This window comes from Oncorhynchus masou, chromosome 13 (genome assembly GCF_036934945.1).
Source record: "Oncorhynchus masou masou isolate Uvic2021 chromosome 13, UVic_Omas_1.1, whole genome shotgun sequence".
NCBI lineage: Eukaryota > Metazoa > Chordata > Actinopteri > Salmoniformes > Salmonidae > Oncorhynchus > Oncorhynchus masou.
Window position 1 is genome coordinate 9,899,627 of NC_088224.1, and position 24,420 is coordinate 9,924,046.

The 24,420-nt window shown below is 43.9% G+C and overlaps 1 protein-coding gene across 1 annotated transcript in view; it reads left to right on the top strand.

The window, feature by feature from the left end:
• The window catches only part of LOC135551638 (protein 4.1-like), a 131,598-nt gene extending 107,842 nt beyond the window's left edge, over positions 1–23,756 (top strand). The window contains exons 16-21 of the mRNA XM_064982822.1: positions 6,527–6,655; positions 6,946–7,047; positions 13,757–13,837; positions 14,374–14,478; positions 15,184–15,204; positions 21,515–23,756. Of these exons, the coding sequence (XP_064838894.1) occupies positions 6,527–6,655; positions 6,946–7,047; positions 13,757–13,837; positions 14,374–14,472 (411 nt within the window). The 3' untranslated portion in view covers positions 14,473–14,478; positions 15,184–15,204; positions 21,515–23,756. The remainder of the gene's footprint in view (positions 1–6,526; positions 6,656–6,945; positions 7,048–13,756; positions 13,838–14,373; positions 14,479–15,183; positions 15,205–21,514) is intronic.
• The last annotated feature ends 664 nt before the right edge of the window (positions 23,757–24,420 follow it).

Genomic DNA, 24,420 nt, shown 5'->3' on the forward strand with positions numbered 1-24,420 from the left:
ACCCGAGAGGCGCTCTTACTATGAAAAGCACACAGCTCGACCCCTGAGAGGCGCTCTTATTATGAAAAGCACACAGCTCGACCCCTGAGAGGCACTCTTATTATGAAAAGCACACAGCTGGACCCCTGAGAGGCGCTCTTATTATGAAAAGCACACAGCTCCACCCCTGAGAGGCGCTCTTATTATGAAAAGCACACAGCTGGACCCACGACGGGGATAGTCTGGTTACTTTACATTGATTTATCACATTGCCTGAGTCCCAAATGTCACCACAATACCTGTGCACTACTTTTGACCAGAGGCCTATGGTGCCATTTGGGATGCAGTTTTGTCGCTGTTCTGCAGCCCATCCTCTGGGGAAGCTCTCTCTCTCTCTTTCATAACAACGCAATTACAGTTTTCTCTATCTTGACAAGCTTTCTCCTTAAACTTAATTGTTTGTTTTTGTTTAGACAAAAACATTTGGCCTTCATTTATTTTTAGATTTAGAATAATGAGTTTTCTCGCTGGGAAATCAAACATCCGATGGAATAAGCTTATGTCAAGTGAGTGCAACAGTTTCTCCTGTCTCCAACCCCTAAGCTGCAAAACGTGCTTCTACTTTTAGTAGATTGTCTGGGATGGGCTGATAGTTCTGGCTACAGCCACACCTACAGCATCAGAATGGATAGGGGATAGTCACAGTGTGAATAGGGGATAGTCACAGTGTGAATAGGGGATAGTCACAGTGTGAATAGGGGATAGTCACAGTGTGAATAGGGGATAGTCACAGTGTGAATAGGGGATAGTCACAGTGTGAATAGGGGATAGTCACAGTGTGAATAGGGGATAGTCACAGTGTGAATAGGGGATAGTCACAGTGTGAATAGGGGATAGTCACAGTGTGAACAGGGGATAGTCACAGTGTGAACAGGGGATAGTCACAGTGTGAATAGGGGATCGTCACAGTGTGAATAGGGGATAGTCACAGTGTGAATAGGGGATAGTCACATAGTGTGAATAGGGGATAGTCACATAGTGTGAACAGGGGATCGTCACAGTGTGAATAGGGGATAGTCACAGTGTGAATAGGGGATAGTCACATAGTGTGAATAGGGGAACGTCACATAGTGTGAATAGGGGATAGTCACATAGTGTGAATAGGGGATAGTCACAGTGTGAATAGGGGATAGTCACAGTGTGAATAGGGGATAGTCACAGTGTGAATAGGGGATAGTCACAGTGTGAATAGGGGATAGTCACAGTGTGAATAGGGGATAGTCACAGTGTGAATAGGGGATAGTCACAGTGTGAATAGGGGATAGTCACAGTGTGAATAGGGGAACGTCACATAGTGTGAATAGGGGACAGTCACAGTGTGAATAGGGGATAGTCACAGTGTGAATAGGGGATCGTCACAGTGTGAATAGGGGATAGTCACAGTGTGAATAGGGGATAGTCACATAGTGTGAATAGGGGATAGTCACATAGTGTGAACAGGGGATAGTCACAGTGTGAATAGGGGATAGTCACAGTGTGAATAGGGGATAGTCACAGTGTGAATAGGGGATAGTCACAGTGTGAACAGGGGATAGTCACAGTGTGAATAGGGGATAGTCACAGTGTGAATAGGGGATAGTCACAGTGTGAATAGGGGATAGTCACAGTGTGAATAGGGGATAGTCACATAGTGTGAACAGGGGATAGTCACAGTGTGAATAGGGGATCGTCACAGTGTGAATAGGGGATAGTCACAGTGTGAATAGGGGATCGTGTGAATAGGGGATAGTCACAGTGTGAATAGGGGAACGTCACATAGTGTGAACAGGGGATAGTCACATAGTGTGAATAGGGGATAGTCACATAGTGTGAACAGTGGATAGTCACAGTGTGAACAGTGGATAGTCACATAGTGTGAATAGGGGATAGTCACATAGTGTGAACAGTGGATAGTCACATAGTGTGAACAGTGGATAGTCACATAGTGTAAACAGGGGATAGTCACATAGTGTGAATAGGGGATAGTCACATAGTGTGAACAGGGGATAGTCACATAGTGTGAACAGGGGATAGTCACATAGTGTGAATAGTGGATAGTCACATAGTGTGAACAGTGGATAGTCACATAGTGTGAACAGTGGATAGTCACATAGTGTGAACAGTGGATAGTCACATAGTGTGAACAGTGGATAGTCACATAGTGTGAATAGGGGATAGTCACATAGTGTGAACAGTGGATAGTCACATAGTGTGAACAGTGGATAGTCACATAGTGTGAACAGTGGATAGTCACATAGTGTGAATAGGGGATAGTCACATAGTGTGAACAGTGGATAGTCACATAGTGTGAATAGGGGATAGTTACATAGTGTGAACAGGGGATAGTCACATAGTGTGAACAGGGGATAGTCACATAGTGTTACTAGGGGATAGTTACAGTGTGAACAGGGGATAGTCACATTGTGTGAACAGGGGATAGTCACAAAGTGTGAACAGGGGATCGTTACATAGTGTGAATAGGGGATAGTCACATAGTGTGAACAGGGGATAGTTACATAGTGTGAACAGGGATAGTCACATAGTGTGAACAGGGGATAGTCACATAGTGTGAACAGTGGATAGTCACATAGTGTGAACAGTGGATAGTCACATAGTGTGAACAGTGGATAGTCACATAGTGTGAATAGGGGATAGTCACATAGTGTGAACAGTGTATAGTCACATAGTGTGAACAGTGGATAGTCACATAGTGTGAACAGTGGATAGTCACATAGTGTGAATAGGGGATAGTCACATAGTGTGAACAGGGATAGTCACATAGTGTGAACAGTGGATAGTCACATAGTGTGAATAGGGGATAGTTACATAGTGTGAACAGGGGATAGTCACATAGTGTGAACAGGGGATAGTCACATAGTGTTACTAGGGGATAGTTACAGTGTGAACAGGGGATAGTCACATAGTGTGAACAGGGGATAGTCACAAAGTGTGAACAGGGGATCGTCACATAGTGTGAATAGGGGATAGTCACATAGTGTGAACAGGGGATAGTTACATAGTGTGAACAGGGGATAGTCACAAAGTGTGAACAGGGGATAGTCACATAGTGTGAACAGGGGATAGTCACAAAGTGTGAACAGGGGATAGTCACATTGTGTGAACAGGGGATAGTCACATAGTGTGAACAGTGGATAGTCACATAGTGTGAATAGGGGATAGTCACATAGTGTGAACAGGGGATAGTCACAGTGTGAACAGGGGATAGTCACATAGTGTGAACAGGGGATAGTTACATAGTGTGAACAGGGGATAGTCACATAGTGTGAACAGGGGGGATAGTCACATAGTGTTACTAGGGTATAGTCACATAGTGTGAACAGGGGATAGTCACATAGTGTGAACAGGGGATAGTCACATAGTGTGAACAGGGGATAGTCACATAGTGTGAACAGGGGATAGTCACATAGTGTGAACAGGGGATAGTCACATAGTGTGAACAGGGGATAGTCACATAGTGTGAACAGGGGATAGTCACATAGTGTGAACAGGGGATAGTCATAGTGTGAATAGGGATAGTTATAGTGTGAACAGGGGATAGTCACATAGTGTGAACAGGGGATAGTCACATAGTGTGAACAGGGGATAGTCACATAGTGTGAACAGGGGATAGTCACATAGTGTGAACAGGGGATAGTCACATAGTGTGAACAGTGGATAGTCACATAGTGTGAACAGGGGATAGTCACATAGTGTGAACAGGGGATAGTCACATAGTGTGAACAGGGGATAGTCACATAGTGTGAACAGGGGATAGTCACATAGTGTGAACAGGGGATAGTCACATAGTGTGAACAGGGGATAGTCACATAGTGTGAACAGGGGATAGTCACATAGTGTGAACAGGGGATAGTCACATAGTGTTACTAGGGTATAGTCACATAGGGGGGGATAGTCACATAGTCACATAGTGTGAACAGTGGATAGTCACATAGTGTGAACAGTGGATAGTCACATAGTGTGAACAGGGGATAGTCATAGTGTGAACAGGGGATAGTCACATAGTGTGAACAGGGGATAGTCACATAGTGTGAACAGGGGATAGTCACATAGTGTGAACAGGGGATAGTCACATAGTGTGAACAGGGGATAGTCACATAGTGTGAACATAGTCACATAGGGAACGGGGATAGTCACATAGTGTGAACAGGGGATAGTCACATAGTGTGAACAGGGGTCACATAGTGTGAACATAGTCACATAGTGAACAGGGGATAGTCACATAGTGTTAATATAGTCACATAGTGTAGGGGATAGTTACATAGTGTGAACAGGGGATAGTTACATAGTGTTAATAATAGGGGATAGTTACATAGTGTGAACAGGGGATAGTCACATAGTGTGAACAGGGGATAGTCACATAGTGTGAACAGGGGATAGTCACATAGTGTGAACAGGGGATAGTCACATAGTGTGAACAGGGGATAGTTACATAGTGTTAATAATAGGGGATAGTTACATAGTGTGAACAGGGGATAGTCACATAGTGTGAACAGGGGATAGTCACATAGTGTGAACAGTGGATAGTCACATAGTGTGAACAGGGGATAGTTACATAGTGTTAATAATAGGGGATAGTTACATAGTGTGAACAGGGGATAGTCACATAGTGTGAACAGGGGATAGTTACATAGTGTTAATAATAGGGGATAGTTACAGTGTGAACAGGGGATTGTCACATGGTATGAATGTTATATTTATGCTATGATCTATCTAGTATTTTCAGGCCATACTTCACACTATTAGGGTTCTGTATGTATGGGTCATAGGTCATAGTGGGTCTATTTTAGACATAGATGGTTTGGGAGAGAATACAGTTTAGAGGAAAAACATATTAATTCACTGTATCTATGCTGCATATAGTAGCTATGCCATAGTATAGTGGGTTCTGATAGATCAAACAAGCAGTTAGATACAGTGGCCTTCAGAAATGATTCATACTCCTTCACTTATTCCATATTCTGTTGTTACAGCCTGAATTCAAAATGGATGACATGTATTGTTTTCTCACCCATCTACCACACAATAATCACAAAGGGAAAACATATTTTTAGATTTTTTTGGGGCAAATATATTGAAAATGAAATACAGAAATGTCTCATTTACATAAGTATTCACACCCCTGAGTCAAGACATGTTAGGATCACCTTTGGCAGCGATTACAGCTGTGAGTCTTTCTGGGTAAGTTTCTAACAGCTTTGCACACCTGGATTGTACAATATTTGCACAATAATTATTTCTACATTTCTTCAAGCTCTGTCATGTTGGTTGTTGATCATTGCTAGACAGCCATTTTCAAGTTTTGCCATAGATTTTCAAACCGATTTAAGTCAAAACTGTAACTAAGCCACTCAGGAACATTCAATGTCGTCTTGGTAAGCAACTCCAGTGTATTTCTGGCCTTGTGTTTTAGGTTATTGTCCTGCTGAAAGGTGAATTCATCTCCTAGTGTCTGATGGAAAGCAGACAAAATCAGATTTTCCTCTAGGATTTTGCCTGTGCTTATCGCTGTATTCTGTTTCTTTTTATCCCCTCAAAAACTCCCTAGTCCTTGCCGATGACAAGCATTACCATAACATGATGCAGATCCACCATGCTTGAAAATATGAAGAGTGGTACTCAGTAATGTGTTGTATTGGTCTTTTCCCCAAACATAACTCTTTGTATTCAGGACATACAGTTCATTTGCCACATTTTTATCAGTTTTACTTTAGTGCCTTATTGCAAACAGTGCTTCCTTTTTCACTCTGTGTCATTTATGTTACTATTAGGTAGTAACTACAATGTTGTTGATCCATCTGTGGTTTTCTCCTATCACAGCCATTAAACTCTGTAACTGCTTTTTGTCTCCATTGTCCTCATGGTGAAATACCTATGCCATTCGGTTTTTTTCCTCTGTTTTCTGTTAACTGAGTTAGGTCTGACACCTGTATCTTTGTAGTGACTGGTTGTATTTATACACCATCCAAGTGTAATTCATAACTTCCCCATGCTCAAAGAGATATTCATTGTCTGTTTTTGTAGTTTATTTACCAGTATGTGTCCTTCTTTGCGAGGCATTGGAAAACCTCCCTGCTCTTTGTGGTTGAATCTGTGTTTGAAATTCACTGACCTTACAGATAAGGTCAGTACATAGATGAGGTATTACACACCATTATCTCACACAGAGTGAGTGCATGCAACTTATTATGTGACTCGTTAAGCACATTTTTACTCCTGAACTTATTTAGACTTGCCATAACAAAGGGGTTGAATACTTATTGACTCAAGACATTTTCAACTTTTCATTTTTGATTAATTTGTAAAAAAAAGTTCTAAACACATAATTCCACTTTGACCTTATGGGGTATTGTGTGTAGGCCAGTGAGACATCTCAATCCGTTTTCAATTCAAGCTGAAAAAGTGAAGGGGTGTGAACACTTTCTGTAGGCAGATAATGTTTACGACAAACTCAATATTCACCGTGTGTATTCTCCCTCTTTCCTCACAGTCTAACGTGGTGAAAACACAGACCATCACCATCTCAGACGTGTCTAACTCCCTACGAGGAGACGTCTATAACAAGGAGGTCCCCATTGTGCACACTGAGACCAAGACCATTACCTACGAGTCAGCGCAGGTGAGAGGCATCGTTAGAAATGTAGTTCTTAAATAAAACCCAATGACTTTGTGTTAACAGTGAACTGGGTCGTATTCATTAGGGTACCCAACGGGAAAAAATGTTTTAAAAAGTCTCGCAACGGAAAATGAAAACAAACAATTTCATATTGGACAAGTCCTATTTCAGTGTCTTTTCTTCCTTTTGGTGCCTGATGAACATTGTTTTTTGTGTTAATCCCAGCCAGTAGGTAACGTAATCCTAAATGAACCCCTTTTCTCCCCCTTGTGTTAACATAGTGTCTCCTTCAGCCCGTAGACAGCATGGCAGAGAGGGACTCTGGAGTGCTGTTGAGTGCCCAGACCATCACCTCAGAGACAGTCAGTACAACCACCACCACTCAGATCACCAAGGTACGTCCTGGGCTTCCTGGTCTACGCTCAGTTTCACTTTCGCTAGATGATTTAGATTTGAGTCATTTAGCACAGGGATTCCGAATGTATTTTGCTTCGTGAACCACCAATTGAGGTGTTTTTTGAGTCCTGACCAATGTTCCCTCTAAGCTGCGTGCGTGCGCAGGACTGCCGCGCAGAAGAAATATCAGACCCGCGCAGAGAAGCACTGTCAAGACTTCTGCCGAAGTCAATGCCTCTCCTTGTTCGGGTGGTGTTCGGCGGTCGACGTCGCCGATCTTCTAGCCATCGCCGATCCATTTTTAATTTTCCATTTGTTTTGTTTCATTTTCTAACACACCTGGTTCTCATTTCCCTCATTATGTGTTGTGTATTTAACCCTCTGTTTCCCCCATGTCTTTGTGTGGTATTGGCTATCTGTTTCATGTATGCGCACGTTAGACTGGTTGCGCTGGGTTATGTCAACCCGTAATGTATTTCGTGTTCGTTATGCCGCTTGCTTTTGGTTCGCCTAAATAAAAGGCACCGTTTGCTACCTAATATCTGCTCTCCTGCGCCTGACTCCCTTGCAGCCCCATTTACGCATACCTGACAAGCATGACATTGAACTTCCCTCCACTTTCTAGAGTTTTCCCCTTTAGTTAACCCTATCAACGTTTCCCTTTACTGTGGGAATTGTGATCGAATCAATGCGTTATTAGCCACTTTCAATGCAACATACCGAAACAAACCTAACTATGCAAGAGATTTTACTGTAGGCAGAACGCATCGGAGTAGAATTCTATTGCATTGACAGGCACGACTCAGGCCCATACTATACACAGACCGGTGCTCCATAACCAATCAGAGCTAAAGTATCCCTATATGCAAATAGACCATTGCCTTATATGGATCTGTGCCATTCACTTTGAACTGGACTGTGTTTACAGCATGTGCGGTCGCTTCATGTGGCCACCTGAACACATTTGTTCATATTCTTTGCTAGTCAGTGAGCTATTAGCCCAGTTATAGCTAATCAGCAATGGAGGAGTGATTTACTTCCTACGAGAGCACAAACTCATAATTTGTATGATTCTCTGTAGTAATGGTATGGGAATAATAAGTAATTGTATTTTGTAAAGTGGTTTATTGCATCAAACAACACAACCTTTTCAGCCACCTTCTTGTCTGAAGAAGATGTAGGCCTACGTTGAACAGCACACGTTGGCTACTACTGCCGGCTGAATGATAGAACAGCTATTTCCATGTTTAAATGTTATGAGATGCAATTTCCCCATTGTTTTTTATGGTAGCCATAGGGTTGCACATTTTTAGGGAATATTCAGAGGTAGAAACTTTCCGTGGGAATTAACGGGAATATATGGGAATTAACGGGAATATATGCAAATTAATATTACTACCATTTAAATGTATATGCTTTTTGCATTGGATATAATTACCATATCATATGGAGACAGAAACATAAACCTTTTACATAATTGCAAATGATTAAATCCTTCCAATAGAAAAACATTTTTTTTTTGTTAAGAATTGAACTTAATTAAATGAATTGACTCTTCACATGGGATGATTTCACTGAACAACAGAAGAAAGGGAATATTGAATGATTCCCTATGATCCATCACATCTCCCAAAAAAACGTTTTCAACACATCTGTAAAATGATAGTCTAGAAACTAAAGCTTCGGTTGTCTTCCTCTCAGACTTCCATGTCTTCTCCCTGGACCTCCTCAATGTTCACCTCTTGAACATCAGACTCTGACGCCTCTGACGCCTCATCTTCACTGTCACTTTCCAACCTTATTGAGGATGGCTCGTTGTCCGGCTCAAAAAGCCTCAAATTTGTCAAGATGGCCACCAATTTTTCAACACATGTATTGGTCAGCCTGTTGCGTGCTTTGGTGTGTGTTCCCAAACAAGGACCAGTTGAGCTCTGAGGCGGCTGATGTTGGTGGGATTTGGAGGATGATGGAGGCAACAGGGGAAAGAGCCTCAGATCCACAAAGTCCCTTCCTCCAGGTGGCTGATGAGATATGAGGCACGACTGGCATATTGCATCTCCATCCCAAAGCCCTTGCTTGGAAATGTAGTTGGCCAGACTGTCAAGAACCTTGCCTTCATTCAGGCCAAGGTGGCGAGACACGGTAGTGATAACACCATAGGCCTTGTTGATCTCTGCACCAGACAGGATGCTCTTGCCAGCGTACTTGGGGTTCAACATGTACGCTGCGATGTGTATGGGCTTCGGGCAGAAGTCTTCACGCATTTTGATGTATTTCAGAACTGCAGTTTCCTCTGCTTGGAGCAACAGTGAAGTGGACAGGGCTGTACGGATTTCTTCTCTTACATCTGCAAGTCTAAACATCAGACAGGATGGCATTCAGGAGTTTCGGGCTGTTTACCACTCTCTCCCAAAATACATCATCCAGGAGGATACTCTTGATGGTGCTGTCCATATCGGCAGACTGTGATATGGCCATTTCTTGGAGAGACTCCTTCCCCTGCAGGAGACTGTCAAACATGATGACAACACCACCCCAATGGGTGTTGCTGGGCAGCTTCAATGTGGTGCTCTTATTCTTCTCACTTTGCTTGGTGAGGTAGATTGTTACTATAACTTGATGACCCTTCGCATACCTAACCATTTCCTAGGCTCTCATGTAGTCTATCCATTGTTTTCAGTGCCATGATGTCATTGAGGAGCAGATTCAATGCATGAGCAGCACAGCCAATGGGTGTGTTGTGAGGGTAGGACTCCTCCACTTTAGACCAAGCAGCCTTCATGTTCGCAGCATTGTCTGTCACCAGTGCAAATACCTTCTGTGGTCCAAGATCATTGATGTTTGCCTTCAGTTCATCTGCAATGTAGAGACCGGTGTGTCAGTTGTCCCTCGTGTCTGTGCTCTTGTAGAATACTGGTTGAGGAATGGAGATACGGTCTCTGTGATTTACTTGACTTTCACTTGAACTCTGTTGAACTCTGCAACCAGCGAATGAGTAGATAAAGCATGTCTGGTTGGAGGGGTGTATGCTGGGCAAAGAACATTCAGACATCTCTTCCAAGACACATTGCCTGTGAGCATCAGAGGTGAACCAGTTGCATACACAGCTCGGGCAAGACATAGTAGTAGTGGGCTCAATAGCATCTCTGTCACGGTCTTCCTCCTCTTCATCTGAAGAGGAGAGGCGAGAAGGATCAGAGGACCAATATGCGGCGTGGTATGTGTTCATAGTGAATTTTAATAAAGAGAACACTGAACACTATACAAAAGACTAACAAAAAACAATCAACTAAATACGACCGTGAAGCTACAAATGAGACCTGTGCTGACACAAGCCACTAACATAGACAATCACCCACAAACAAACAGTGCAACCCAGGCTACCTTAGTATGATTCTCAATCAGAGACAACTAATGACACCTGCCTCTGATTGAGAACCATACTAGGCCGAAACATAGAAATCCCAAATCATAGAAAATCAAACATAGACTGCCCACCCAACTCACGCCCTGACCATACTAAATAAATACAATACAAAGGAAATAAAGGTCAGAACGTGACAATCTCATTAGTGTGTGCAAGATCTTGAGAATCAGCTCTACATATGATGGAAGAATGCACTGTGTATGCAGTGTTGCAATTCCATTGAACTAGGGATAGTTGAACCAAAATATGCCACAAGACCTAGAACTGCCTTATATGTATCCCACAAAAAAAAGGTTCACTGTTATAAGCTACCTTTTTTGATGAAGTTAAGCAAAATTCCCCAAAAAATTCCCAGAATTCCAGGCTTAACCTCCCATGGAGAATTTCCCGTAAAGTTTCCGACCCTTTCCAGCCCTAGGTGGCCTCTCAGGTAGGTCTACATTAGGATCAAATAGCAACAGCAGCCTACTTGTCCACTGTTATAACTGTAACTTAAAGCAGGTACAAGCCTCAGTGTTCACAGTAAACGCACCAGAAGTTATACATCATTTTTCAAGTGTGCTCTCAGCAGACCTGGAATTTGCTCAGTGGCAAAATATTTTTGAGGGAACATTGGTCGTGACCGCCATAAGGGTTGAGCGGTGAGAAAACATACACAGACTAAAGAATAAGTAACATTTGATTAATATACCCAATTCTTCAAAACATTAAAGCTGCTCTCTCTCTATACAGTATCTCTCTACAGTATGTTGTCAGGTCAAAGCTGCTCTCTCTCTATACAGTATCTCTCTACAGTATGTTGTCAGGTCAAAGCTGCTCTCTCTATACAGTATCTCTCTACAATATGTTGTCAGGTCCCATTTAAGCTTTTGTCCAAAGCGACTTACAAGTCGGCTGGGGCCACTACTTTTACATATGGGTTGCCCCAGTATCTCTCTACAATATGTTGTCAGGTCAAAGCTGCTCTCTCTCTATACAGTATCTCTCTACAGTATGTTGTCAGGTCAAAGCTGCTCTCTCTCTATACAGTATCTCTCTACAGTATGTTGTCAGGTCAAAGCTGCAGTATGTTGTCAGGTCAAAGCTGCTCTCTCTATACAGTATCTCTCTACAATATGTTGTCAGGTCAAAGCTGCTCTCTCTCTATACAGTATCTCTCTACAGTATGTTGTCAGGTCAAAGCTGCTCCTCTCTCTATACAGTATCTCTCTACAGTATGTTGCCAGGTCAAAGTTTTTCTCTATACAGTATCTCTCTACAGTATGTTGTCAGGTCAAAGCTGCTCTCTCTCTATACAGTATCTCTCTACAGTGTCTCAAAGTGTCTCTCTCTCTGTACAGTCTCTCTCTCAGTATGTCAGGTCAAAGCTGCTCTCTCTCTATACAGTATCTCTCTACAGTATGTTGTCAGGTCAAAGCTGCTCTCTATACAGTATCTCTCTATGTTGTCAGGTCAAAGCTGCTCTCTCTGTGTATCTCTCTACAGTATGTTGTCAGGTCAAAGCTGCTCTCTCTCTGTACAGTATCTCTCTACAGTATGTTGTCAGGTCAAAGCTGCTCTCTCTATACAGTATCTCTCTACAGTATGTTATCAGGTCTCTGTCTCTCTCTCTGTACAGTATCTCTCTACAGTATGTGTCAGGTCAAAGCTGCTCTCTCTCTCTATACAGTCTCTCTCTATGTTGTCAGGTCAAAGTCTCTCTCTCTCTGTCTCTCTCTACAGTATGTTGTCAGGTCAAAGCTGTCTCTCTCTCTATACAGTGTCTCTCTACTATGTTGTCAGGTCAAAGCTGCTCTCTCTGTCAGTATCTCTCTCTATGTGTCTCTCTGTCTCTCAGTATCTCTCTACAGTATGTTGTCAGGTCAAAGCTGCTCTCTCTCTATACAGTATCTCTCTACAGTATGTTGTCAGGTCAAAGCTGCTCTCTCTCTCTATACAGTATCTCTCTACAGTATGTTGTCAGGTCAAAGCTGCTCTCTCTCTCTATACAGTATCTCTCTACAGTATGTTATCAGGTCAAAGCTGCTCTCTGTCTCAGTATCTCTCTGTATGTTGTCAGGTCAAAGCTGTCTCTCTCTATACAGTATCTCTCTACAGTATGTTGTCAGGTCAAAGCTGCTCTCTCTCTCTATACAGTATCTCTCTACAGTATGTTATCAGGTCAAAGCTGCTCTCTCTCTCTCAGTATCTCTCTACAGTATGTTGTCAGGTCAAAGTCTCTCTCTCTATGTATCTCTCTACAGTATGTTGTCAGGTCAAAGCTGTCTCTCTCTCTATACAGTATCTCTCTACAGTATGTTGTCAGGTCAAAGCTGCTCTCTCTCTGTGTGTCTCTCTCAGTATGTTGTCAGGTCTCTCTCTCTGTCTGTGTATCTCTCTCAGTATGTTGTCAGGTCAAAGCTGCTCTCTCTCTCTGTACAGTATCTCTCTACAGTATGTTGTCAGGTCAAAGCTCTCTCTCTGTCAGTATCTCTCTACAGTATGTTGTCAGGTCAAAGCTCTCTCTCTCTGTGTGTCTCTCTACAGTATGTGTCAGTCTCTCTCTCTGTCAGTATCTCTCTACAGTATGTTGTCTCAAAGTGTCTCTCTCTCTATGTATCTCTCTACAGTATGTTGTCTCTGTGCTCTCTCTCTGTACAGTATCTCTCTACAGTATGTTGTCAGGTCAAAGCTGCTCTCTGTCTGTATACAGTATCTCTCTACAGTATGTTGTCAGGTCAAAGTGTCTCTCTCTCTGTCTATCTCTCTACAGTATGTTGTCAGGTCAAAGCTGCTCTCTCTCTGTACAGTCTCTCTACTATGTTGTCTGTCTGCTCTCTCTATCTCTCTCTATGTTGTCAGGTCAAAGCTGTCTCTCTCTCTGTGTCTCTACTATGTTGTCTCAAAGTGCTCTCTCTCTGTCTGTATCTCTCTCTGTATGTTGTCAGGTCAAAGCTGCTCTCTCTCTGTCTCTCTACAGTATGTTGTCTCTCTGTCTCTCTCTCTACTATCTCTCTCTCTGTCTCTCTGCTCTCTCTCTCTCTCTCTCTCAGTATCTTGTCTCTGTCTCTCTCTCTACAGTCTCTCTGTCTGTTGTCTCTGTCTCTCTCTCTGTCTCTCTCTCTATGTTGTCTCTCTCTCTCTCTCTCTCTCTGTCTCTATGTTGTCTCTGCTGTCTCTCTCTCTGTGTCTCTCTACAGTATGTGTCTCTCTGCTCTCTCTGTCTCTCTCTCTGTCTCTCTGTCTTACTCTTTCTTCTCTTGGCCCTTTTCTAACAATCTCTTTATTTTTCTCTCTTTCAGACAGTGAAAGGAGGGATCTCAGAGACTCGCATTGAGAAGAGGATTGTGATAACTGGAGACACAGAGATTGATCACGACAAGGTGGGGGACAGATTTCTACTTCCAGCCCCCGGCTCTGTGCTAGCTGGCTCACTATGTATTCTGTTAGAGACCAATTCAATGGAGTAACAATATATTATTCGTCTGGTTTAGATCTATTACACAGAATCTAACATTTCAAGTCCTCTGTATTAGTGGCGCAAATCAAATTCAAAAAAAGAAAAAAGAAAAGAGCTTTGGTTGGTGATGTGAACTAAACGCAGGCTTGTCCAAATGTGGTACCCCTTTCACTGTTTGCTTGGGTAATAAACGTTTCCAACTCTTGTAGTCGGGTGGGTTTTAGCAGCTGTATTTGCCTGTGGGGTGATTGTGTTTAATGTATGTATAGTCTTTTTTATTAGTGCCATCAATCTCAATGTATTGAAACTTCCATTATGTGTGTGTGTGTGTGTGTGTGTGTGTGTGTGTGTGTGTGTGTGTGTGTCTCTGTGTGTGTGTGTGTGTCTGTGTGTGCGTGTGTCTCTGTGTGTCTCTGTGTGTGTCTCTGCGTCTCGCTCTCTGTATTCCTCTTCTCTTAGGCTCTGGCCCAGGCCATCAAGGAGACGAAGGAGCAGCACCCGGACATGTCTGTGACCAAAGTGGTGGTGCATCAGGAAACAGAGATCACCCCAGATTAACCCCAGGTTCCCCTCTGTGCTAGCTGGCTCACTATGTATTCCGTTAGAGACCACTTCAATGGAGTAACCATATATTATTCGTCAGTAGATCTATTACCTCTAACCCCAAGTCCTCTGTATTAGTGGCCAAATCAAATTCAAAAAAAGAAAAAGAAAAGCTCACCTCTCCTAACTAAACCAGGCTTGTCCAAATGTAACCCCTTTCACTGTTTGCTTGGGTCATAAACGTTTCCAACTCTTGTAGTACCCCTTTACCCCAGATAATCCCAGGCTCACCTGTGTCCTATAGTCCAGGTCAATGTAGTGAAACTTCCATAACCCCAGATTAACCCCAACCCCAGTGTGTCACCTGTCCTATGTGTGTGTGCAGTGTGTGCGTGTGCATGGCTCACCTTCCCTCTTCTCCAGGTCTGGCCCAACCCCAGATTAACCAGGACCCAGGCTCACCCGGACATGTCTATAACCAGGTCATAGTACCCCTAACCCCAGATTAACCCCAGGCTCACCTCTCCTATAACCAGGTCAGTAGTACCCCTAACCCCAGATTAACCCCAGGCTCACCTCTCCTATAACCAGGTCAGGTCAGTACCCCTAATCCCAGGCTCACCTCTCCTATAACCAGGTCAGTAGTACCCCTAACCCCAGATTAACCCCATGCTCACCTCTCCTATAACCAGGTCAGTAGTACCCCTAACCCCAGATTAACCCCAGGCTCACCTCTCCTATAACCAGGTCAGTAGTACCCCTAACCCCAGATTAACCCCAGGCTCACCTCTCCTATAACCAGGTCAGTAGTACCCCTAACCCCAGATTAACCCCAGGCTCACCTCTCCTATAACCAGGTCAGTAGTACCCCTAACCCCAGATTAACCAGGTCCATGCTCACCTCTCCTATAACCAGGTCAACCCCAGATTAATCCCAGGCTCACCTCTCCTATAACCAGGTCAGTAGTAACCCCTAACCCCAGATTAACAGGCTCACCTCTCCTATAACCAGGTCAGTAGTACCCCTAACCCCAGATTAACCCCACCAGGTCAGTAGTACCCCAGGCTCACCTCTGCTTACCTCTCCTACCTCACCTCTCCTATAACCAGGTCAGTAGTACCCCTAACCCCAGATTAACCCCAGGCTCACCTCTCCTATAACCAGGTCAGTAGTACCCCTAACCCCAGATTAACCCCAGGCTCACCTCTCCTATAACCAGGTCAGTAGTACCCCTAACCCCAGATTAACCCCATGCTCACCTCTCCTATAACCAGGTCAGTAGTACCCCTAACCCCAGATTAACCCCAGGCTCACCTCTCCTATAACCAGGTCAGTAGTACCCCTAACCCCAGATTAATCCCAGGCTCACCTCTCCTATAACCAGGTCAGTAGTACCCCAGGCTAACCCCAGATTAACCCCAGATGCTCACCTCTCCTAAAACCAGGCCAGTAGTACCCCTAACCCCAGATTAACCCCATGCTCACCTCTCCTATAACCAGGTCAGTAGTACCCCTAACCCCAGATTAACCCCAGGCTCACCTCTCCTATAACCAGGTCAGTAGTACCCCTAACCCCAGATTAACCCCAGGCTCACCTCTCCTATAACCAGGTCAGTAGTACCCCTAACCCCAGATTAATCCCAGGCTCACCTCTCCTATAACCAGGTCAGTAGTACCCCTAACCCCAGGCTCACCTCTCCTAACCAGGTCAGTAGTACCCCTAACCCCAGATTAATCCCAGGCTCACCTCTCCTATAACCAGGTCAGTAGTACCCCTAACCCCAGATTAATCCCAGGCTCACCTCTCCTATAACCAGGTCAGTAGTACCCCGAACCCCAGATTAATCCCAGGCTCACCTCTCCTAAAACCAGGCCAGTAGTACCCCGAACCCTACATTGTTGACAGTACAACGGTATTTGGAGGTATTTAAAGTTTTTGTATAATGAAAGTTCTACATTTGCTTTGTGCGTGACCCTTGAGTGGCAACGCATACATTGTAAGTGATTTTAAATGATTGTTTTATACTGTTCATTTAAACTTCAACCAAATATTTTTTTCAGCATTTTCATCTATTTCAGCATTTCCTGCACTCGTTTGAGATGATTTCCACACTAGGGCTGCATGATTTAGGCAAAATAAAATCGCGGCCTTATTTTTAACCAAATGTTGCAATTGTGATTTGACTTGCGATTTAGATCAAAATACTTAATTGAACTGTTGGAATCATGAAAATAGAATGATTATTCTAATTCTATAGTTAGAAGATAATAGTGGGCACTTTGAATACAGTGTTGTTTAACATGACAGTGAATGAAAATGCCAGGGAGGAGTTATTGTGACAGGGTAGGAACCAAAGTGTTGGTCAGTGTTTCCTAAGGGACCCTATGATCTTTGGCTACATTAAATGTTTTCTCTTAGCTACTTCATATAGCCAACATATTCATGCTTCACCTATTCCTCTTTGATTTGGAAACATGCTGATTTAGGTCTACACCATCACTGGTAGCTGTAAGGCTAGCTATGTTTAGCTAACTAGCGATGTGCATTTTCACAAACACGATTTAGCCACAACTTGCTAAGAAAAGACAGACTAGCTGTTTGCAGATGTTCCCAATAAAAAATAAAAAATAAAAAATAAGAACGTGTTATAGAAAAATTAACGCTAGTGGATTTATATTAAATGAAAGCAAAGTGGAAACAACATCGTAGTCATCAACATTGTTGCATGTGCTTCATTGACCATGCAGACAAAAGGCAAGTGTCTTGTGGTTGAGAAACTTCAAATGCGCTCCCTGAGTGACAGGAGTGTCTAGGTCTGTGTGGAAAGAGTGGAAAGAGAGAGCAGAGAGAGGCGTGGCGAAAGAGAGCAGAAAGAGATGACTCAAGTAGTGAAGTAAACTATAAAAATTGACGCTACAACACGGCGCATCACATTAAACAAACCAAACATTCAAATACCGTTATAGAAGATAAAGTAAAAACCCAAAACCAGTCCGTGCATCAATACCGGTATATAGTCAAATATGTTATACCGCCCAGTCCTAGGTGTAATGGTTATAGTCGCCACCCTAATCACCACACTAAAGCAATCAGGACCTCAAAACGATATGCTAACTGGTCCTACAAAAAGACTATGATCAAGGGATCCACGGTCCAGTCCCAAATGGCACCTTATTCCCCGCAGGGCTCTCGTCATTCGGAAAGTATTCAGAACCCTTGACTTTTTCAAAAGCTTGTTCTAAAATGGATTCAATTGTTGTTTTTTCCCACCCTCATCAATCTATGCACAATACCCCATAATGACCAAGTAAAAACAGGTTTTTAGACATTTCTACAAATTTATTAAAAAGAAAAAGCTGAAATATCACATTTACATAAAAAATTCAGACCCTTTACTTTGTTGAATCACCTTTGGCAGCGATTACAGCCTCGAGTCTTCTTGGGTATGACACTACAAACTTGGCACACCTGTATTTGGGGTGAACCAAAGCCTCCTGCGTTGTCTTGGCTGTGTGCTGAGGGTCGTGTCCTGTTGGAAAGTGAACCTTCACTCCAGTCTGAGGTACTGAGCGCTCTGGAGCAGGTTTTCATCAAGGATTTCTCTGTACTTTGCTCCGTTCATCTTTCCCTCGATCCTGACTAGTCTCCCAGTCCCTGCCTCTGAAAGACATCCCCACAGCATGATGCTGCCACCACCATATTTCACTATATGGATTGTGCCAGGTTTTCTTCAGATGTGACACTTGGCATTCAGGCCAAAGAGTACAATCTTGGTTTCATCAGACCAGGGAATCTAGTTTCTCATGGTCTGAAAGTCCTTTAGGTGCCTTTTGGCAAACTCCAAATGGGCTGTCATGTGCATTTTACTGAGGAGTGGCTTCCGTCTGGCCACTTTACCATAAAGGCTTGATTGGTGGATTTCTGCAGAGATGGTTGTCCTTCTGGAAGGATCTCCCATCTCCACAGAAGAACTCTGGAGCTCTGTCAGAGCAATGCCAATGCCCTTCTCCCCCGATTGCTCAGTTTGGCCGGGCGGCCAGCTCTAGGAAGAGTCTTGGTGGTTCCAAACTTCTTCCAAGAATGATGGAGGCCACTGTGTTCTTGGGGACCTTCAATGCTGCAGACATGTTTTGTTACCCTTCCTCAGACCTGTGCCTCGACACAATCCTGTCTCGGAGCTCTACGGACAATTCCTTCAACCTCATGGCTTGGTTTTTGCTCTGACATGCACTGTCAACTGGCTGCAGGTAGCCTAGTGGTTAGAGCATTGGGCCAGTAACCGAAAGGTTGCTGGATTGGATCCCCGAGCTGACAAGGTAAAAATATGTTGTTCTGCCCCTGAACAAGGCACTGTTCCCTGGTAGGCCGTCTTTGTAAATAAGAATTTGTTCTTAACTGACTTGCCTAGTTATATAAAATAAAAACTGTGGGACATTATATAGACAGGTTGTGTGCCTTGTTCATGTCCAATCAGTTTAATTTACCACAGATGGACTCCAATCAAGTTGTAGAAACATCTCAAGGAGGATTAATGGAAAACAAGGATGCACCTGAGCTCAATTTTGAGTCTCATAGCAAATACTTTTGTTAAATAAGGTATTTTTTTTATACATTTGCAAACATAAACAAAAAAAATTGTGTTCACTTTGTCATTATAGGGCATTGTGTGTGTAGATTGATGAGGATTTTTTATTTTGTTTTAATATAATCTATGTTAGAACAAGGCTGTAACATAACAAAATGTGGAACCGATCAACGCGGTCTGAAAACTGAATGCACTGTACAGTGAACTGTGTGCCATTTAGGATGCAGTCAAAGCCTTAATGAGCAGCATTACAATCAAATCCCTCCTCCCAAGTCCAAAGCACTGCATGCTACTGACACTGGACAATGGACAACTCATAACTACATGTCCTTGCAATTTTAGCAGCGGCTGTTAATAAAAGTGCGTGGATTTAGTGATAACAGTTCACTCAGGCCTATTCCTACATTAATCTGTTCATCTCTGCACGCGGTCTGTAAACATTGGTGCCCATGTGGTTTTCATTGTAGCCCTGCATGTTTGTGTCCAGTTAAAGCACCCAGGCACAATCTACATCCCAAATGGCACCCTATTCCCTACAAAGTTACCAGGTTCTATATAGTGCACTAATTTTGACTCGGTTTCTTGTCAAACGTAGTTCAATAGGGTGCCATTTGGGATGTAGCCTCGGAGTCTGGTGCTGTTTAGCCAGCTGCCAGTGTGGTATGTACACACACGGTGCCTCCTACCCCCTCCCCTCCTGAGACAGGGAGGAGAGACAGGGAGAGAGAGTGCCCTCCCGGTCCCACCATGTTCAGGCCCGGTGTTCATGGAGCCCTGTGTTCAGGCCCTGTGTTCATGGAGCCCTGTATTCATGGAGCCCTATGTTCATGGAGCCCTATGTTCATGGAGCCCTGTGTTCATGGAGCCCTGTGTTCAGGCCCTGTTTTCATGGAGCCCTATGTTCATGGAGCCCTGTGTTCATGGAGCCCTGTGTTCAGGCCCTGTGTTCATGGAGTCCTGTGTTCATGGAGCTCTGTGTTCAGGCCCTGTGTTCATAGAGCTCTGTGTTCATGGAGCCTTGTGTTAATGGAGCCCTATGTTCATGGAGCCCTGTGTTCATGGAGCCCTGTGTTCATGGAGCCCTATGTTCATGGAGCCCTGTGTTCATGGAGCCCTGTGTTCATGGAGCCCTGTGTTCATGGAGCCCTATGTTCATGGAGCCCTGTGTTCAGGCCCTGTGTTCATGGAGCCCTGTGTTCCCTGTGTTCATGGCCCTGTGTTTGATGTGTTAATGGAGCCCTATGTTCATGGAGCCCTGTGTTCATGGAGCCCTGTGTTCAGGCCCTGTGTTCATGGAGCCCTGTGTTCATGGAGCCTTGTGTTAATGGAGCCCTATGTTCATGGAGCCCTGTGTTCATGGAGCCCTGTGTTCAGGCCCTGTGTTCATGGAGCCCTGTGTTCATAGAGCCCCGTGTTCATGGAGCCCTGTGTTCAGGCCCTGTGTTCATGGAGTCCTGTGTTCATGGAGCTCTGTGTTCAGGCCCTGTGTTCATAAAGCCCTGTGTTCATGGAGCCCTGTGTTCAGGCCCTGTGTTCATGGAGCTCTGTGTTCAGGCCCTGTGTTCATGGAGCCCTGTGTTCATGGAGCCCTGTGTTCATGGAGCCCTGTGTTCATGGAGCCCCTGTGTTCATGGAGCTCTGTGTTCATGGAGCCCTGTGTTCATGGAGCTCTGTGTTCAGGCCCTGTGTTCATGGAGCCCTGTGTTCATGGAGCCCTGTGTTCATGGAGCTCTGTGTTCAGGCCCTGTGTTCATGGAGCCCTGTGTTCATGGAGCCCTGTGTTCATGGAGCTCTGTGTTCATGGAGCCCTGTGTTCATGGAGCCCTGTGTTCATGGAGCTCTGTGTTCAGGCCCTGTGTTCAGGCCCTGTGTTCATGGAGCCTTGTGTTCATGGAGCCCTGTGTTCATGGCGCTCTGTGTTCATGGCGCTCTGTGTTCATGGCGCTCTGTGTTCATGGAGCCCTGTGTTCAGGCCCTGTGTTCAAGCCTTATGTTCATGGAGCCCTGTGTTCATGGAGCCCTGTGTTCATGGAGCCCTGTGTTCATGGAGCCCTGTGTTCATGGAGCCTTGTGTTCATGGCGCTCTGTGTTCATGGCGCTCTGTGTTCATGGAGCTCTGTGTTCATGGAGCCCTGTGTTCATGGAGTCCTGCTTTGTTTAACTTACACATTCCTTCAACCTAACAGTGTTTACATCAGTGAAGCCAGAGAACACCCCTAACAATTCTATTCCCTCCCTCCCTATCCGCTTCGCCCTCCTACCCCACCCGTTCCTTGTCTCCACCAGGCTCCTGCAGTGCTCCACCCTCCCTGTCGGCATCCTGCTCTTTTTAAAATGCCTCCATCATTGTGACGACATGCGTGTGGTTTTTCTTTTGTGGAGTCTTTTCTGTTTACGCGTTTGTTGGATCAGGGGAATGTTGAGGTAATGTTACTGACGTTGTGTCTCTCTCTGTCCACTGTCTGTCAAGCTGGGGGCCAAAACTACCACGGCGCCTGAGGAAGATCAACTCACATACAGCCCCCCACCCCTCCCTTGTTCGCTTGTGTCACCACCATTCCTACATGTTTACCTCAGAGCCCCGTTCCCTCACACCACCCAACTGCACTGCCTTGCAGACAGACACACACACCACACCAGACTGGACCAGTCCAACCAACCAGAGTGAACAAGCTTCACTTTTGAACTATGACCTTTGATCCTCCCAGCCAATGGAGTTTAACTGAAGGAGAAGGGAACAAACATAACTCTCCAGAAAACTCCCAGAACAATCCCTCTCGGTCGCTCTCCCTTCCACTCTACTGCCAAATCCCGAATGACTGAACTGGATCTTCGAAACAACAAAAATATTGAAATAAAGTATTTGAATTTTTTTTTCCCTTTCTCCCATTTTTCTGGAGATTTTAACGAGAATTTTCAAAGGGCATTTGGTCTTTCAATTGTGTAGAGATTGCAGGGACTTTGTTCATATTTTTCTACGATTTTTCTTCTCGTCGTAATTGGAAAATCGGTATCTTCAAGGTCAACTTTGAAGGGACTCTTATTCTGAAGGGGGGATGATAACAAGAGATTGTGGGTGATTTTTCTGTAACTCTTAAACCGTCATGATACGAGGATCCCTCTTCAAATCAAACAACTTTACAACCAATTTTGGTTTCATCTCTTGTACAGTACAAAAAGTTTGTAATATTTATTTTCCCTCTCAATGTGAAAAGTATTTTTTCGTTTTAAGTGTAAAAAATATCTAATTTCATCCAAACATTTTTGAGGGCCAATTTAATATCTCTTTGAAGAAATTACTTCATTATCTATTCTTCTGGATGATATTCACACCTTTCGACAGTTTTTGTTTTTTAATCGTCGTTGTTGTAGTCACACTGGGGGAAAAAGGGGGCTTCATCAGAACTGGAGTGAAGGAAGCAGCGTATTGAAATTACTATTTATATTTGTTATTTTATTTACATCTTATTTCTTTAATTTAATTTAATTTTACCTTTATTTAACCAGGCAAGTCAGTTATGAACAAATTCTTATTTTCATTTCTGCGTATGTATCCATTAATTTTAGATCACCCTGACTTTACAGGTTTGTAGTTGTGTTTTTGTATTAGGCTACTCACACTGCGTTCCAACCACCAGCTACATAACAGTCATCCATTTGTACCTGGCATGGCAGAGCAGCAGAGGCAACTTTACAATGTCCTTCATTTTCATGTATTTATACTTTTCTACCAAAGGGGGCAGTGTTTACTCATCTATAGAGATGGACCGCTATACAGACGATACTGTACTCCACATGGTTAAAAGTATGTGGATACCGCTTCAAATGAGTGGATTTGTTTTTTTTTCAACCACACCGATGGTGACCGGTGTATAAAATCGAGCACACAGCCATGCAATCTCCATAGACAAACATTGACAGTAGAATGGCTCGTACTTAAGAGGTCAGCGACTTTCAATGTTGCACCATCATAGGATGCCACCTTTCCAACCAGTCAGTTCGTCAAATTTCTTCCCTGCTAGAGCTGCCCCGGTCAACTGTAAGTGCTGTTATTGTAAAGTGGAAACGTCTAGGAGCAACAACGGCTCAGTCGCGGAGTGGTAGGCCACACAAGCTCACAGAACAGGACCGTAAAAAAATTCTATCCTCAGATGCAACACTCACTAACGTCAGCACAAGAACTGTTCATCGGGAGCTTCATAAAATGGGTTACCATGGCCGAGCTGCCGTACACAAGCCTAAGAGATTTTGTTGAGATCGATGTGGAAGAACTTGACTGGCCTCCACAGAGCCCTGACCTTAACCCCATCGAATACTTTTGGGATGACTTGGAACGCCGACTGCAAGCCAGGCCTAATCTCTCAACATCAGTGCCTGACCTCACTAATGCTCTTGTGGCTAAAGGGAAGCAAGTCTTCACAGCAATGTTCCAACATCTAGTGGAAAGCCTTCCCAGAAGAGTGGAGGCTGTTATAGCAGCAATGTTCCAACATCTAGTGAAAAGCTTTCCCAGAAGAGTGGAGGCTGTTATAGCGGCAATGTTCCAACATCTAGTGAAAAGCTTTCCCAGAAGAGTGGAGGCTGTTATAGCAGCAATGTTCCAACATCTAGTGGAAAGCCTTCCCAGAAGAGTGGAGGCTGTTATAGCAGCAATTTTCCAACATCTAGTGGAAAGCCTTCCCAGAAGAGTGGAGGCTGTTATAGCAGCAATTTTCCAACATCTAGTGGAAAGCCTTCCCAGAAGAGTGGAGGCTGTTATAGCAGCAATTTTCAACATCTAGTGGAAAGCTTTCCCAGAAGAGTGGAGGCTGTTATAGCAGCAATTTTCCAACATCTAGTGGAAAGCCTTCCCAGAAGAGTGGAGGCTGTTATAGCAGCAATTTTCCAACATCTAGTGGAAAGCCTTCCCAGAAGAGTGGAGGCTGTTATAGCGGCAAAGGGGGGACCAACTCCATATTTATGCCCATGATTTTGGAATAAGATGTTTGACGAGCAGGTGTCCACATACTTTTGGACATGTAGTGTATGATGCTTCTATCTAGAAGAAGTCAGTAACAGAAATGATTAGGATTAATTAGCATTAGATTGATTAGACAGAGTAGAGTTGATTAGATAGAGTTGATTAGAGAGTCAGCGTTAAAGGCCCAGTTCAGTCAAAAAAGTTATTTTTCTGTGTTTTATGTTTCCACAGTATGAGGTTGGAATAATACCGTGGAAATGATGATAATGATGCTAATGCCCTTTTAGTGTAAAAGCTGTTTTGAAAAGACACCCTAAAAATGTCTGCCTGTTTTGTGTGAGATGGAGTTTTGGCATCACCAGTCAGTAAATGAGTTAATAGACCAATAAGAAAGAGAGTTCCAAACCTCTCTGCCA